The 12,763-nt window shown below is 54.2% G+C and overlaps 2 protein-coding genes across 2 annotated transcripts in view; one reads left to right on the forward strand and one right to left on the reverse strand.

The window, feature by feature from the left end:
• Positions 1–211, reverse strand: part of UNC45B (unc-45 myosin chaperone B) — a 31,665-nt gene extending 31,454 nt beyond the window's left edge. Inside the window, exon 1 of the mRNA XM_044390742.3 lies at positions 22–211. The gene's annotated coding sequence lies outside the window, so the exon portion shown is untranslated. The remainder of the gene's footprint in view (positions 1–21) is intronic.
• A 3,393-nt stretch (positions 212–3,604) lies between these two features.
• On the forward strand, positions 3,605–12,350 carry NLE1 (notchless homolog 1). The gene is made up of 13 exons (XM_026517604.4): positions 3,605–3,666; positions 3,787–3,930; positions 5,061–5,278; positions 5,851–5,930; positions 6,710–6,786; positions 6,943–7,040; positions 7,356–7,548; positions 8,046–8,181; positions 8,330–8,376; positions 9,861–10,063; positions 11,049–11,208; positions 11,322–11,392; positions 11,998–12,350. Exons 1-13 carry the CDS (start codon positions 3,646–3,648, stop codon positions 12,008–12,010), a joined length of 1,461 nt encoding a protein of 486 aa, XP_026373389.1. The 5' UTR covers positions 3,605–3,645; the 3' UTR covers positions 12,011–12,350.
• The last annotated feature ends 413 nt before the right edge of the window (positions 12,351–12,763 follow it).

A 12,763-nucleotide genomic window follows, 5' to 3' on the forward strand; every position in this document is an offset into this window, starting at 1 on the left:
CACGTGGGAGCGCTGACTAACCTCTGCCCCAGCGTCCTGTTCAGGGGCCGTCCTGGACTCAGGCACTCATACCACAAAGAATGAGAGAAAGATCCAGAAAGGAGGGAGACCCCCTCCCTAGGCACAGCTATAATACCCCTTGTCCCCCCTCCATCCCAGATAAACAACCTCCTCTCCCTCCCCCCAACCACTGCTATTTTGGGAGCAGAGTGACAGCTGAGGGGCTGGCAGACTTAGAGAGAGCAGCTGCCCAGGTCCGGGACCAACTGGAGACTTCCAGAAATGCCCTTCTGGAGGGAGGAGGGATAGAGGGGGGAGGAGAGTTCCTTCCCCTCTTCCACTTGCCCACAAGTCCCCTACCCTCTGGCACTCATTGTTGAAAAGGTCCTTCCTTTTCAGAAAGACAGAGGGGTTTGCAAACTCAGTTTGGTGCAAGTGGGTGCTTTGTTTCAGTGTTTTGGTTTCACACCTTCTCCTGCACCCACCATCTGTCTGGGGTGGAGGCATTCAGTCTACCTCTCCCATCAGACTGGGAGCTCCCTGCTGATGGGCTCTGCATGTCCCCAGCTAGACTTAGTCTTCTCCTTGGGCAAGAGCTGGCTCAGTCCGGGAATTCCCTGAGCCCAAGGACTGTACTGCCTCCCCCCATTTACCTGGGACCTCTCCAGGCAAGCTGAGTCTCCCACATCAAAAGGGGGTCTTCCTGGGACAAGAGCTGTTTTCACCAGCACAGCAGGTCTCCCCTGGGGCAGGACTAGTTTCTCCCCATCTGACTGAGGGTTCCTGAGACAAATTTGAGTCTGTTTCTACTTGGACTCAGAGCTCTTGCCTTCCAGGATCTCCAAGCCTGGGTTGTGGGCTCCCTCTGAGTGGGCAAGAACAAGGGACAGCATCTTATGCAGTTCGGCCATCGCCCCCCTCACCCTCTCCACCCTGGCACAGAGCCTGGCAGAGTCACTGCCCAATGCGGGTCTCCTCAATGAATGAATGGATGAATGAATAGCGTCTCTATGCTGATGATTTTCTTCACTTACCGCCATTCTGGCCCCTCCCTGCGTATATCTTCAAACCTACCTGACCAGGGCAGAGAAGTGCATTGCAGAAAAAGCATAGGTGGGTCACCTACACTGGATTCTGCTCCTCGATCTGTAACCTTGGACACAGCTATGACCTTGGACAAGTTCTGCGCCTCTGGACCCAAGGCTCAGCCCTGATGCATATTTGTCTGATGCATGTTTGTTGACTGAATAAATACATGAATGAATGTAGGGAGGGATTCCCTGCCATCGTGGTGTCCTAAACCCTGAGCTCCTTTATGGGGGCAAGCTCTCTGTAGCAACGAAGTTATGTGATGAATGATCCTGCCACTGGCAGAAAACTCAAGTTGTCTGACTAGGTCCAAGGGACCTTAGATTCAAATCCTGATTCAGGGACACCTGGGTGGCTCAGTTGGTTAAGCATCTGCCTTTGCCTCGGGTCATGATCCTGGGGTCCTGAGATCGAGTCCCACATCGGGCTTCCTGCTCGGCGGGAAGCCTGCTTCTCCCTCTCCTTCTGGCTGCTGCTCCCCCTGCTTGTGCACGCTCTCTGTCAAATAAATAAATAAAATCTTGAAAAAAATAACAAAAAAATCCTGATTCAGTAATTCACACCCCAAGCAATTCTTAGGCATCTACTGTGTACCAGGAAGTGTGAATGACAGTGGAAGCCGAGACCACTTGTGAGGACGAGGATTTGTGTCTCTTTTGTTCACTTACGTATTTCCAGGGGCTATCACAGTGTGTACACTGGGGCTCAACGATATTCGTTGGATGAATGGATGAAATCATTCCATGGACCTGTGATTTCTAAATACAAAGAATACCAGGATATTTTGAAAACACACAATGGGGAAACGTAGCATTGTTTCAGAGAAGGTTTCCTGAGCAAATGATTAAATGAGTTAAAACAGAGTTCCTAGAACAATGCCTGGCAGAGACATTTGTTGAATGAATGCATGCATATTTCAGGCAAGACCTGAAGAATGAGGAATTGCTCCTGTCTTCCTCTGCTCAGGCTGCTGTAAGAAAATACCACAGGCAGAGTGGCTTGAATAAGTGAAATTTTTGAAAAATAAGCGTATTTTTTCACAGTTCCGGAGTCTAGAGGTTTAAGATCAAGGTGCCATCAACACTGGTTTCTGGTGAGGCTTCTCTTCCTAGCTTGTAGATGGCCACGTTTTCACTGTCTTCACATGGCCTCTTCCCTGTGTGAGGAGGGGGCATGGGGCAGAGAGAGAGAGAGCTAGAGAAAGAGGAAGAGCAGGAGAGATATCTCGATCTCTTCCTCCTCTTATAAGGACACCAATCCTGTTGGACTAGGGCTCCACCCTCCTGACCTCATTTAATCTTTATTACTCCAATATAGGCTCTATCTCCAAATACAATGACCCTGGGGGTTAGGGCTTCAACTTATGAATTGGGAGAGGGTGCAGATACAATTCAATCCATAAGAGTTCCAGACAGAGAAATCTGCAAGTACAAAGGCAAGAAGAGTTATGCTTTGGAAGAACGAAGAAAAAGCCAGAAGAATCTGATCTTAAAGAGCGAGGAGTTGCTGGAGAGGAAGTAAGGCTGAGCGGAGCATCATAAGGAGTTTGACCTTTGTCCTGCTTCTAATGGGAGTCACTGTAGGGTTTTAGGGTGGACAGTGACAGACCAGATCTTTGGCTTGAAAACATTACCCTTTGGTTTGAAGACGTCAGTGTGGAGGATGCGTGGGAAGAGGCAAGAATGGAAACAGAGAGGCCAATCACGAGGCTGTTGTAGACAATTACAACGACTCAGCCCAGAGTGGAGAGAGGAGACGGGGAGAACAGACTCGGGACAGGTTAAGGAGGCCAGATTGGCGGAGCTTGAGACCCCCGGGATGTGGGCAGAGCTCCAAAGAAGATCCCAGGTTTCCTGTAAGAGCCCTCCTGTTAGCCGGTCTCTGCCTCGGTTCCTCATCTGTAACGTGGGCACGGAAGGGTTTTCGTTTTGTTTTTTGTTTCTTTTGACAGAAGGGTTTTTGTAAGGATTAAATGAGTTACATGTATAAAGCACTTAGAACAATCCCTAACACGTTGCTCTCATTCTCATCATTGTTGTTACTGCTTTACAGTGTTGAAAACTGTAGACACTTTTTGCTTTTGTATTCAAGAATTATGAATTGATGTGATCCATTTTTAAAAAATAATAATTTCTGCCTTCAAGCCAACAGGCTCTGGTTTTGTAAGCCGCCCCTGCAAGGCTGCTGCCGCCCAGAGCAAAGCCAATTCAGTCTTCCACCGTTTCCTGTCTCTGAGTTTGGGGAAAATCAGTTAACCCCTCAGAGCCTTGATTTCCCCATCTATGAAGTGGGGCAAGAATCCCCGTTCTACAGAGACAAAAGGCCGTTTGCATCCTGCACGGCACTGGGAGGTACTGAATGGGGCGACGGCCACCTGTCCAAGAGGAGGCTGGAGAGGTGGGTACCAGGTACGCCCAGGGCCACGCGGGGCCGGACACGGCGTGACACTTCCCCTCCGCCACACCAGAGGGCGATGTCGCGGGCTGACGGGCCGCGCGACCGCGGGGGCGGCGCTCCGTCCCGCCGGAGTCTTTCTCCTCCACGTGGGGACGCGGGATGGCGGCGGCTGCTGCGGAGGTGGGTGTGCGTGAGTGCGGGCGGGGGCGCTCGGGTCCGGGGTCCCCGGGGCCAGAGGGAGGCGGCGGTGGGGGCTTTCCGGTGGGGCGGCGTGACTGACCCCCGCCCTTGTGGGCGCAGGACGAGGCGGCGGCGTGCGACGTGCAGCGGCTGCTGGTGCAGTTCCAGGATGAGGGCGGGCAGCTGCTGGGCTCCCCGTTCGACGTGCCCGTGGACATCACCCCGGACAAGCTGCAGCTCGTGTGCAACGCGCTGCTGGCCCAGGTGAGCGGCGGCCCGGGCGGCCCCTCATCCCCCACGCTGGGCGGGCGGCCCTGCCCTGGTCCGGCCCAAAGGGGAGCGGGAGACCCCAAGTGTGGGGTTCGGGGGTCCCACTGCTCAGCGACGGCGGGTGAACCACCCTGGCGTCTTGTCCGTGGCAGGGCCACCTACCTCGGGGGAGGGTCAGGAGATCTAATCAGTGTGACAGCGCTTTGCGCGCCGACCGTCAGGGTCCATCTGGGGAGAGAGACCGCATTTTGAACGCATTGGGTGCATCGTCAAATTCCTCGACACAGCTCCTCTTTAATATCTCCATTTTACAGGGTGGCCCAGAGGCATTCAATTATTCGTGCGATGCCACGCGGTGGGTGGTAGATTTGCAGTTGGAACCCAAATGTCAGATTCGAAACCCTTGCTCTTCTAAGCCAGTGTTTATCAAAATGCTGCCCTCTGGTGGGGTTAGGGGCTTAAAAATACAGTACCTGGACCCCCACCCCAGATTTACTACAAGACTCCGGGAGTGAGGCAGAGTCTGCATTTTCTTTCTTTCCTTTTTTTTAAGATTTTATTTATATTTATTTGAGAGAGAGCTCACAAGCAGGGAGAGGGGCAGAGGGAGAAGTGGGGTTCATGACCTGAGCCAAAGGCAGCCGCTTAACGGACTGAGCCACCCAGGTGCCCCCAGAGTCTGCATTTTCAGCCAGTTTTTTGGATGCTTCTTACACATCGTAGGGCATAGTGTGGTGGTTTAGAAAATGCTGCATAATTCTGTATATTAACACTAATTCAGGAGTTTAAATTTCTTTCTGAAGCACTTGAATTCGTCCTTAGCAATAGGACATTGGGCTAATTAGTTGTAGCTGCTCTGAGCCTCAGTTTTCTCATCTATCAAGTGGGAGTATTGATGCCTGCCTCCCAGGGTTGTTGTAAGATGCAGATCAAGGATTTTAAAGTACTATGTAAGTGTCCTGCAGTTACTCTTTGAGGATAAAAAAGGCCTTGCTCAGTGGGCATGGTGGGGGGTGTCCCAAACAGTGGCTGAGAAGAATAAAGCTTCACCTGCCCACAGCCCAGTGGGGAGTGCTCCTGCCTATCCTTTGATGGAGGGGCTGCCCTTTGCTGTTGCCCTCCAGGAGGATCCCTTGCCACTGGCTTTCTATGTCCACGATGCTGAGATCATCTCATCACTGGGGAAGACGCTGGAGTCACAGGCAGTGGAGACAGAGAAGGTCCTTGACATCATCTACCAGCCACAGGCCATCTTCAGGGTCCGTGCTGTGACTCGCTGCACCAGTTCTTTGGAAGGTCATAGCGAGGCGGTCATTTCTGTGGCCTTCAGCCCCACAGGAAAGTAAGGACAGCTGCAGAATCGTGGAGTGGAGTGTGGGAGTGCAGCCTCTGGCTGGGGTGGGGGGTTACAATCAATGGGACCTCAAGCTGCCTATCCTAGACCTGAGCTCTGGGCACAAATTGCAGGTTAGGGACTTCCCCAGCGGGGTTCGGTCTTGAAGGACACCCATCTTGGGAGGGTCCTTCCTGGACTTGATCTCAGGAGAGCTGAGCGGCAAGCTTCCTAGCTGTGTGACCCAGACAAGTCACTTTCTGACTTAAGTAGTCATCTGTGAAACTGAATTTCTTTGCTTTTTGCAATCATACGAGGATAATGAGAAGCTTCAAACCTGGTTATAGCTGTGGCCATTCCTTTTAGAAAGGAAGAGGAGAGAAATGGCCGCCTGGGGTCTTCTCCCAGATGGTATCAGTGTTATGTTTCTCCTTCTCAGGGGAGAGAGAAAAGTCCAGCCCCAGATTCTATGCCCAGGAGACAATTGAATAGGCAGCAGAAACATACATATGCAGTGTTCTGGTGTAGGTCCTACCCCTTGTCCCCACTGCAGAGGTCAGGTGGCCTCTCTTCTTCCCCAGGTACCTGGCCAGTGGCTCCGGAGACACCACTGTGCGCTTCTGGGATCTCAGCACCGAGACACCGCATTTCACATGCCAGGGTCAGTACGCAGTTAGCTACATAGGGGGTCTTAACCCAGTGGTGGGTGTGTGATCATGTACTCAGCCCTTTAGTTCCTGAGGAGGCCCAGAGCCGATTCAGCCCCTTCACAGCCAGTTAGCAGTGCCTGTTTCTAGGTAGAGACCGCACCTTTGAACCCAGCTGGCCACATACAGACAAGCAGATGCTGGCCCGGAGTGTGGGGTTGTGGGTTGTGCTGACAGCTGGTAGCAAGGAGAACCTGGCTTAGATCCAGCCTCTACCACAGTGGTTCTCAAACTTGACCGTGCATCAGAATCACCTGGGAGACGTGTTAACGTACACATTGCTGGGCCCCACCCCCAGAGTTTTGGTCTCCTTAGTTCTGAGATGTGGCCTGAGAATTTGCATGTCAGGTTCCCAGCTGGTGCTGATGCTTCTGGCCGGGGGACCACACACGAGCTGGGTGACCTTGTGTGTGCAGGGCGTGCTCCCCAAGCTTCAGTTTTATCATCTGAGAAATTGGGAATCGTTCTTGCTCCATACTTTAGAGCTATCGTGAGAATGATAAGGGATGGCGTGTGTGCAAATGCTTTATACCATGTGTCGTGTAAGGAATTATTAGGAAGTGGAAATGTTATCTGTGCAGTGGGATGCGTGGCTTTAGCACTTTGAAAGCCTCATTGCTCTTTTGGTTCGACTGCTCATTTACTCAGGGCTAGCTGAGGAGTGCCAGGCACTGCTAGGCACTGGGAGTCAAGATAGGCGTGCTCCTCCTTTCTCCCTCCCCTGCTTTCCTAGGACACAGACACTGGGTGCTTAGCATATCCTGGTCCCCAGACGGCAAGAAGCTGGCCTCGGGCTGCAAGAATGGCCAGGTAGGTGGTGGTCAGGGTAACTAGACAGGGACTCTGGGCTCCCTTCCTAGGAGATGGGTCAAATCAGGTTCTGGGGTCTTCAGGGAAGGATGGGTTGGGGGCAGTGGACCCAGGGACAGTTCGGGGAGGGTTATTGAGTAAGCTTCTGTCCTTCAGATTCTCCTGTGGGACCCAAGCACAGGGAAGCAGGTGGGCAGGGCCCTCGCTGGCCACAGCAAGTGGATCACAGGCCTGAGCTGGGAGCCCCTCCATGCGTAAGTGACACTGACAGAGCCGGGGGGGAATGAGGGGCTGGGGGTTCAGAACCGTCCTCTCCCCTGCTGAGGGGGTGAGATGGCCGGCCTGAGCAACAGTAGTGGCATGGCAGGCGGTGGGGCAGGTGTTCCGAGCCTGTGTTGCTGTTGGCGGGGTGGGGCTGCTCGTCATGGGGCCTGAGAGCTGCCTTGCAGTGCAGCTTGATCTTGGAGTCAGGAAGCTGTCTCGTCATTGTCCTGGCCTTCGAGCTGAGCATGGGGAGGTGCTGTGGGCACTGCCAGGTCAGAAGCAAGGTCACGTCTCCCTCGCTCCAGGAACCCGGAGTGCCGCTACGTGGCCAGCAGCTCCAAGGATGGCAGCGTGCGGGTCTGGGATACGACTGCAGGCCGCTGTGAGCGCATCCTCACTGGGCACACGCAGTCAGTCACGTGTCTCCGGTGGGGAGGGGACGGGCTTCTCTACTCTGCCTCCCAGGACCGCACCATCAAAGTCTGGAGGGCTCATGATGTAAGAGCCGGGAGGGTCCGGGACCCAGGCTGGGGGAATCTCAGGTCACGGGATGCCAGGGCTGGGAGGCAGGTTTGCCAGTTCATTCTGGGTTCCAGGTCGGGGAGGTGCTTCAGGAACGGTGGGGTATGTGGGTGGGCTTCCCTGATAGTGAAGGTTCCAGTGTTCGTTAGCACGGTCCGGACGTTCCTGCCGTAGGAGGCCTGTTAGCTTTATGGAACCTGCCGGATCCCAGAGTTCCTTGACTGGAGCCTGTGTATTCCCACGTCCTTCACTTGCTTCCTATGATACATGCTTTCAGGAGCCATGATCTGGCCCCGCACGTTCATTTTAGACATGAGGCGAGACTTGAGCCCAGAGGGGTGATTCGATTAAGATCACAATGAACGAGGGTCCTGGTTCTGAGTCCTGCATCACTGTCTTCTGGGGCTAAGCTGGGGGTCCCTAGGGTGAAGAGTGGGGTGGGAGTGTCTCTGACCCGACTCCCTCTGCCCTAGGGTGTGCTGTGCCGGACTCTGCAAGGCCACGGCCACTGGGTGAATACCATGGCGCTCAGCACTGACTACGCCCTGCGCACAGGCGCCTTTGAGCCAGCCGAGGCCTCGGTTAACGCCCAAGACCTCCAAGGGTCCTGTGAGTGGGCGGGAGAGGGCTGCCTGGGAAGGAGCTGCTTCTCTGGCTTAATGTGCGAGATTCGGACGTGGGCAGGGGTGTTCGCCGTTGGCGTGGGATTTTCTAATGGGCTTCCTCATCTCCTCTCCCCTCCGGTACCTGGCCACAGTGCAGGAGCTGAAAGACAGGGCTCTGAAGCGATACAACCTCGTGCGGGTGAGTGTGTGCCGGCCACCAGCATGCCCGGCTCCATACTCGTCCTCCACTGGTCCCGGAAACACTGCAGACACCCAGTTCCCTCCCCCTTTTCTTTTCCAGAAAGTTCTTCGTGATAATCCTAGTTTACACTTCTAAAATCTTAACACACAGGGATCATTTTATTTATTTATTTATTTTAAGATTTTATTGATTTATTTGACAGAGAGACAGCCAGCGAGAGAGGGAACACAAGCAGGGGGAGTGGGAGAGGAAGAAGCAGGCTCCCAGTGGAGGAGCCTGATGTGGGGCTCGATCCCAGAACACCGGGATCACGCCCTGAGCCGAAGGCAGACGCTTAACGACTGAGCCACCCAGGCGCCCCCCCATGAATAATTTTAATCATTTTGTTTCCTTTATCTGCTTATTTATTGCACTTTCTCTATTTTTTTTTAAATTTATTTATTTATTTGAGAGAGAGAAAGCACACACACGCAAGCACAGTAGGGGAGGGGTAGAGAGGGAGAGAGAGAATTTCCAGCAGTCTTCTTGCTGAACATGGAGCCTGACACGACCCTGAGGTCATACCCTGAGCTGAAACCAAGAGTCGTTCGCTCAACCAACTGAGCCCCCCAGGCGCCCCTCTTTTTTTATTTAAAGTAACACATTCACGTGGTCCAAGGATCAAAGAACACAAAAAAGTAGATAGTGAAAAAGTCTCCCATCTCTGTTGCCCTTCCATTCCTTCTGGAAGCATCCTATGTTCTGGAAGTATCCTAGTATCCTGTGTTTCCTTCCAGAGACTTCATATGTATAAATGCATATAAACCCACATGTAAAATCCCTTTTTTGAGGGGCGCCTGGGTGGCTCAGTCGTTAAGCGTCTGCCTTCGGCTCAGGGTGTGATCCCGGGGTCCTAGGATTGAGCCCCACATCAGGCTCCTCCGCTATGAGCCTGCTTCTTCCTCTCCCACTCCCCCTGCTTGTGTTCCCTCTCTCGCTGGCTGTCTCTCTCTGTCAAATAAATAAATAAAATCTTTTTTAAAAAATCCCTTTTTTGAGAAAGAGCGAGTGAGTGGGAGTGTTGTGGGGGGTTACAGAGGAGAGAGAGAATCTTAAGCAGGCTCCACAGCTAGTATGAAGCCCGTCTCGGGGCTCGATCCCACGACCCTGCGATCCTGACCTGGACCGAAATCCAGAGTCAGATGCTTAAGCAGCTGAGCCCCCCAGGAGCCCCCATCCTTCCTTCTTTAAACACGCTCTTCTGTACCTTGTTTCTTCTTGTAATTATGTGCAGTGATTAGAAATCGTTCCATGTGCATAAGGCTTCCTTTCAGGGGAAGTGACTTGCCAGAGGCCCCATGTAAGTTGGTAGCTGGCCAGGCCTCATTGCTCCTAGTGCTGGCCTTCGTGCTGGTGCGGGGTGATCAGTGGTGTTTGCGGCCAAGGTCGGGCTCTCCTGCCTGAGGCCATGTCCAACACCATGTGCTTTCTGCCTCTCCTAGGGCCAGGGCCCAGAGAGGCTGGTGTCTGGCTCAGACGACTTCACCCTATTCCTGTGGTCCCCAGCAGAGGACAAGAAGCCGCTTGCACGGATGACGGGACACCAGGCCCTCATCAACCAGGTGCTCTTCTCCCCTGACTCCCGCATTGTCGCCAGCGCCTCCTTCGACAAGTCCGTCAAACTGTGGGACGGCAGGACGGGCAAGTGAGTGGGGCTTGGGGAGGGAGAGGAAGGGCCCTAGTCTTCTGGAAGGAGTTTGGCTCTGCCACTTACTGGCTGTGTGGCCTTGGTAAGCATTAGATATAATGAGCCTTTGTTTCCTCTTTTGTAATATGCAGACCCTACCTCTCTGCTTTGTTACCAGGGTTAAGTGAGATGGTATATTTAGGGATGGCAATAGATAGGCACTGAAATGCTGGCTCCTTTCCTATCAAAGGAGAGAAATGATCTTAAGACGGCCAGGCATGCGGCACAAGTGTAGGTTTGAGGTGTAGTCCTATCCCGGCCCTCCTCGAAGTGTGGTCCGCAGACCGGCAGCTGCAGCGTCATCTGGGAGCTCAAAAGTGGTGCAGAACCTCGGGCCCCACCCCAGACCGTGTAAATCCAAGGTCACCGGGTGATTCTGCTCCCAGGGAAGTCTGAGCAGCACTGGTGTAATGACGTACCGTGGCCTTGAGGTTAAGTCAGAGGGAGAAGCGAAGTCACGGGCAAGAAGAGAAAGGGAATGAGGGAAGAAACCCTTGCTGGGGCCACACGGCAGCACTTCTTTTTCAGGATAGGAAACGGAGTCTCAGAGAGGCCTAATCTTGTCCAAATAGACATAGCTAGTCTGTATTGATCTGGAAGTTCCAGGTGGGCCTGACCCACTATTATTCAATGCCACGTGCCAGCAGGCAACTTGTGTTAGGGGGTTATCAGACATCCTTTGGATTCTAAGTCATGCAGAGTTGTCCAGGTACGGAGGCCTGCCAAGAGGCCTCCCAGAAGCAGCTCATTTGGAAAAGTTATATAAAACCATTATGACCCTGGTAATGATTACACTGGGGTAGGGGCTAGGCAGTGAGATTTTGTAAACGTTCCCAGGCAATTCTAATGTGCAGCTGAGGTTGAGAACCACTGCTGTGGGCATAGGGGCCCCTTCAGACGTGTTTGAAGACCTAATACCCATCATCACCTTTTCCTGGCCCAGGTACCTGGCTTCCCTGCGTGGCCACGTGGCTGCTGTGTACCAGATCGCGTGGTCAGCTGATAGCCGGCTCCTGGTCAGCGGCAGCAGTGACAGCACGCTGAAGGTGTGGGACGTGAAGGCCCAGAAGCTGGCCACAGACCTGCCAGGCCACGCAGATGAGGTATGGCCGACCCTTGTGAGCAGAGGTGGGGCCGGCGGTGGGGTTGAAGCCTGGCGCACCTGCCCCCCACCCTCCGTACTGACCTGCCTCCCCCAACCCCCACCTCGGTTTAGGTATATGCCGTCGACTGGAGTCCAGATGGCCAGAGGGTGGCAAGTGGTGGGAAGGACAGATGCCTCCGGATGTGAGTCTGTGCTGGCTCTCCTGCCCTTAAGTCGGTCACTCTTTGCACCTTTCCCTTCTGGTGGAGAATGCCGAGGGCTCTCCAGGGGCCTAAGACCATGTGTGGTGCCAGGTTCTCTCAGTGGTCAAAAAGGGAGGGTGTGGAATCACGGGGAATATGGGAGACCCTCACGGTGCTCTCCAGCGGGCAAGCCCAGGGGCCCTCCAGCAAGAGGCACTCCTGGCTCTGGCTCTCACTGTGCAGTCTCAGAGAGCGCGGTTCACCTGCTTCCTGGGAGTTACCAAGCCTCAGTAGACAGGACGATCAGAGATAGGAGGTGAACACACTTGGGCAGCTGAAGCATGCGTACGTGTAAAGAATGGTCGTTGTTTGCCATTAGATGACCCTGGTGGACATCCGAGCAGCCAGGCGGGGGGATGAGGTCTTGGCCGGGGCAGGCAGTGGGTGCCTCGCCTGAGGGTGGGTAGCTAGAGCAGGGATGGTAGCCAGACTCTTGATGACTGAGTAAACCACAAGCTCTCCCCCGTTGTGGGCTCCCGGGATGATACAGCAGCCTCCCTTTCCCAAGATGGGATCCCCATGCTCTTCCCTCCCCTTCTGCACAGATGGAGGAGGTGAGAAATCTCAAGGTCTCTGGGATCCCCGCCTGGACGTGCCGCTGCCAGCTGCCTGCCCTGACACAGACCAAAGGCCCGGGTGATGATGCTGCCAACGGGCATGGCCTGCTGCTCTTGGACAGCCCCCAGTGGGGTCCCTCCCCAGAGCAGGAGAACAGAGGTCACAGGGGGCTGTCAGTGAGCGCAGCGCTTGGCCATCCTCTGTACCTCGCTGGTGGGGAGGGGGGTGGCAGGCAATGACTGGAGCCCTGCTGCCGCCCCTTCTCCTTTCCTAAATGTTCTTTCTATTCGGCATCAGACCCGAGATTCTGTGACCAAATAAATCACTTCTATTTTGTGTGTTCGGGTTGTTGTTCCTGGTCCTAGAATCCCAAGGCTCACCACAGGACTACGCTAAGTTCGTCTAACCCTTCCCTCTGGGCTGCACCGAAACCCTACTGACCTGGAAGTTGTTTTCCTTCTCTTTCCCCTGTGCCTACGAGGGAGAGGCCAGTTGAGGCAGGGGAGACTGGCTGAAGCGGCAGGATAGCGGCCAGGGGAAAATCGGAGCCTGCATTGTCCGGTATGGTAGATGCTAGCCACGTGCGGCTGTCTCCGTTTCCCCGGACGGCTAGGAGTGCAGTCCTGCGGCACTAGCATAAGGCTAGCGGACGGCACAGATCAGAGCATCTTCGTCACCGCAGGGAGTGTGCTGTCCTCTGGGCTCTCGGAGGACAGTGTGCAGGGTGACAGCTGCAGCAGCAGTGGGTGTGGC

This window comes from Ursus arctos, unplaced genomic scaffold (assembly GCF_023065955.2).
Source record: "Ursus arctos isolate Adak ecotype North America unplaced genomic scaffold, UrsArc2.0 scaffold_24, whole genome shotgun sequence".
In the NCBI taxonomy this organism is placed as follows: domain Eukaryota; kingdom Metazoa; phylum Chordata; class Mammalia; order Carnivora; family Ursidae; genus Ursus; species Ursus arctos.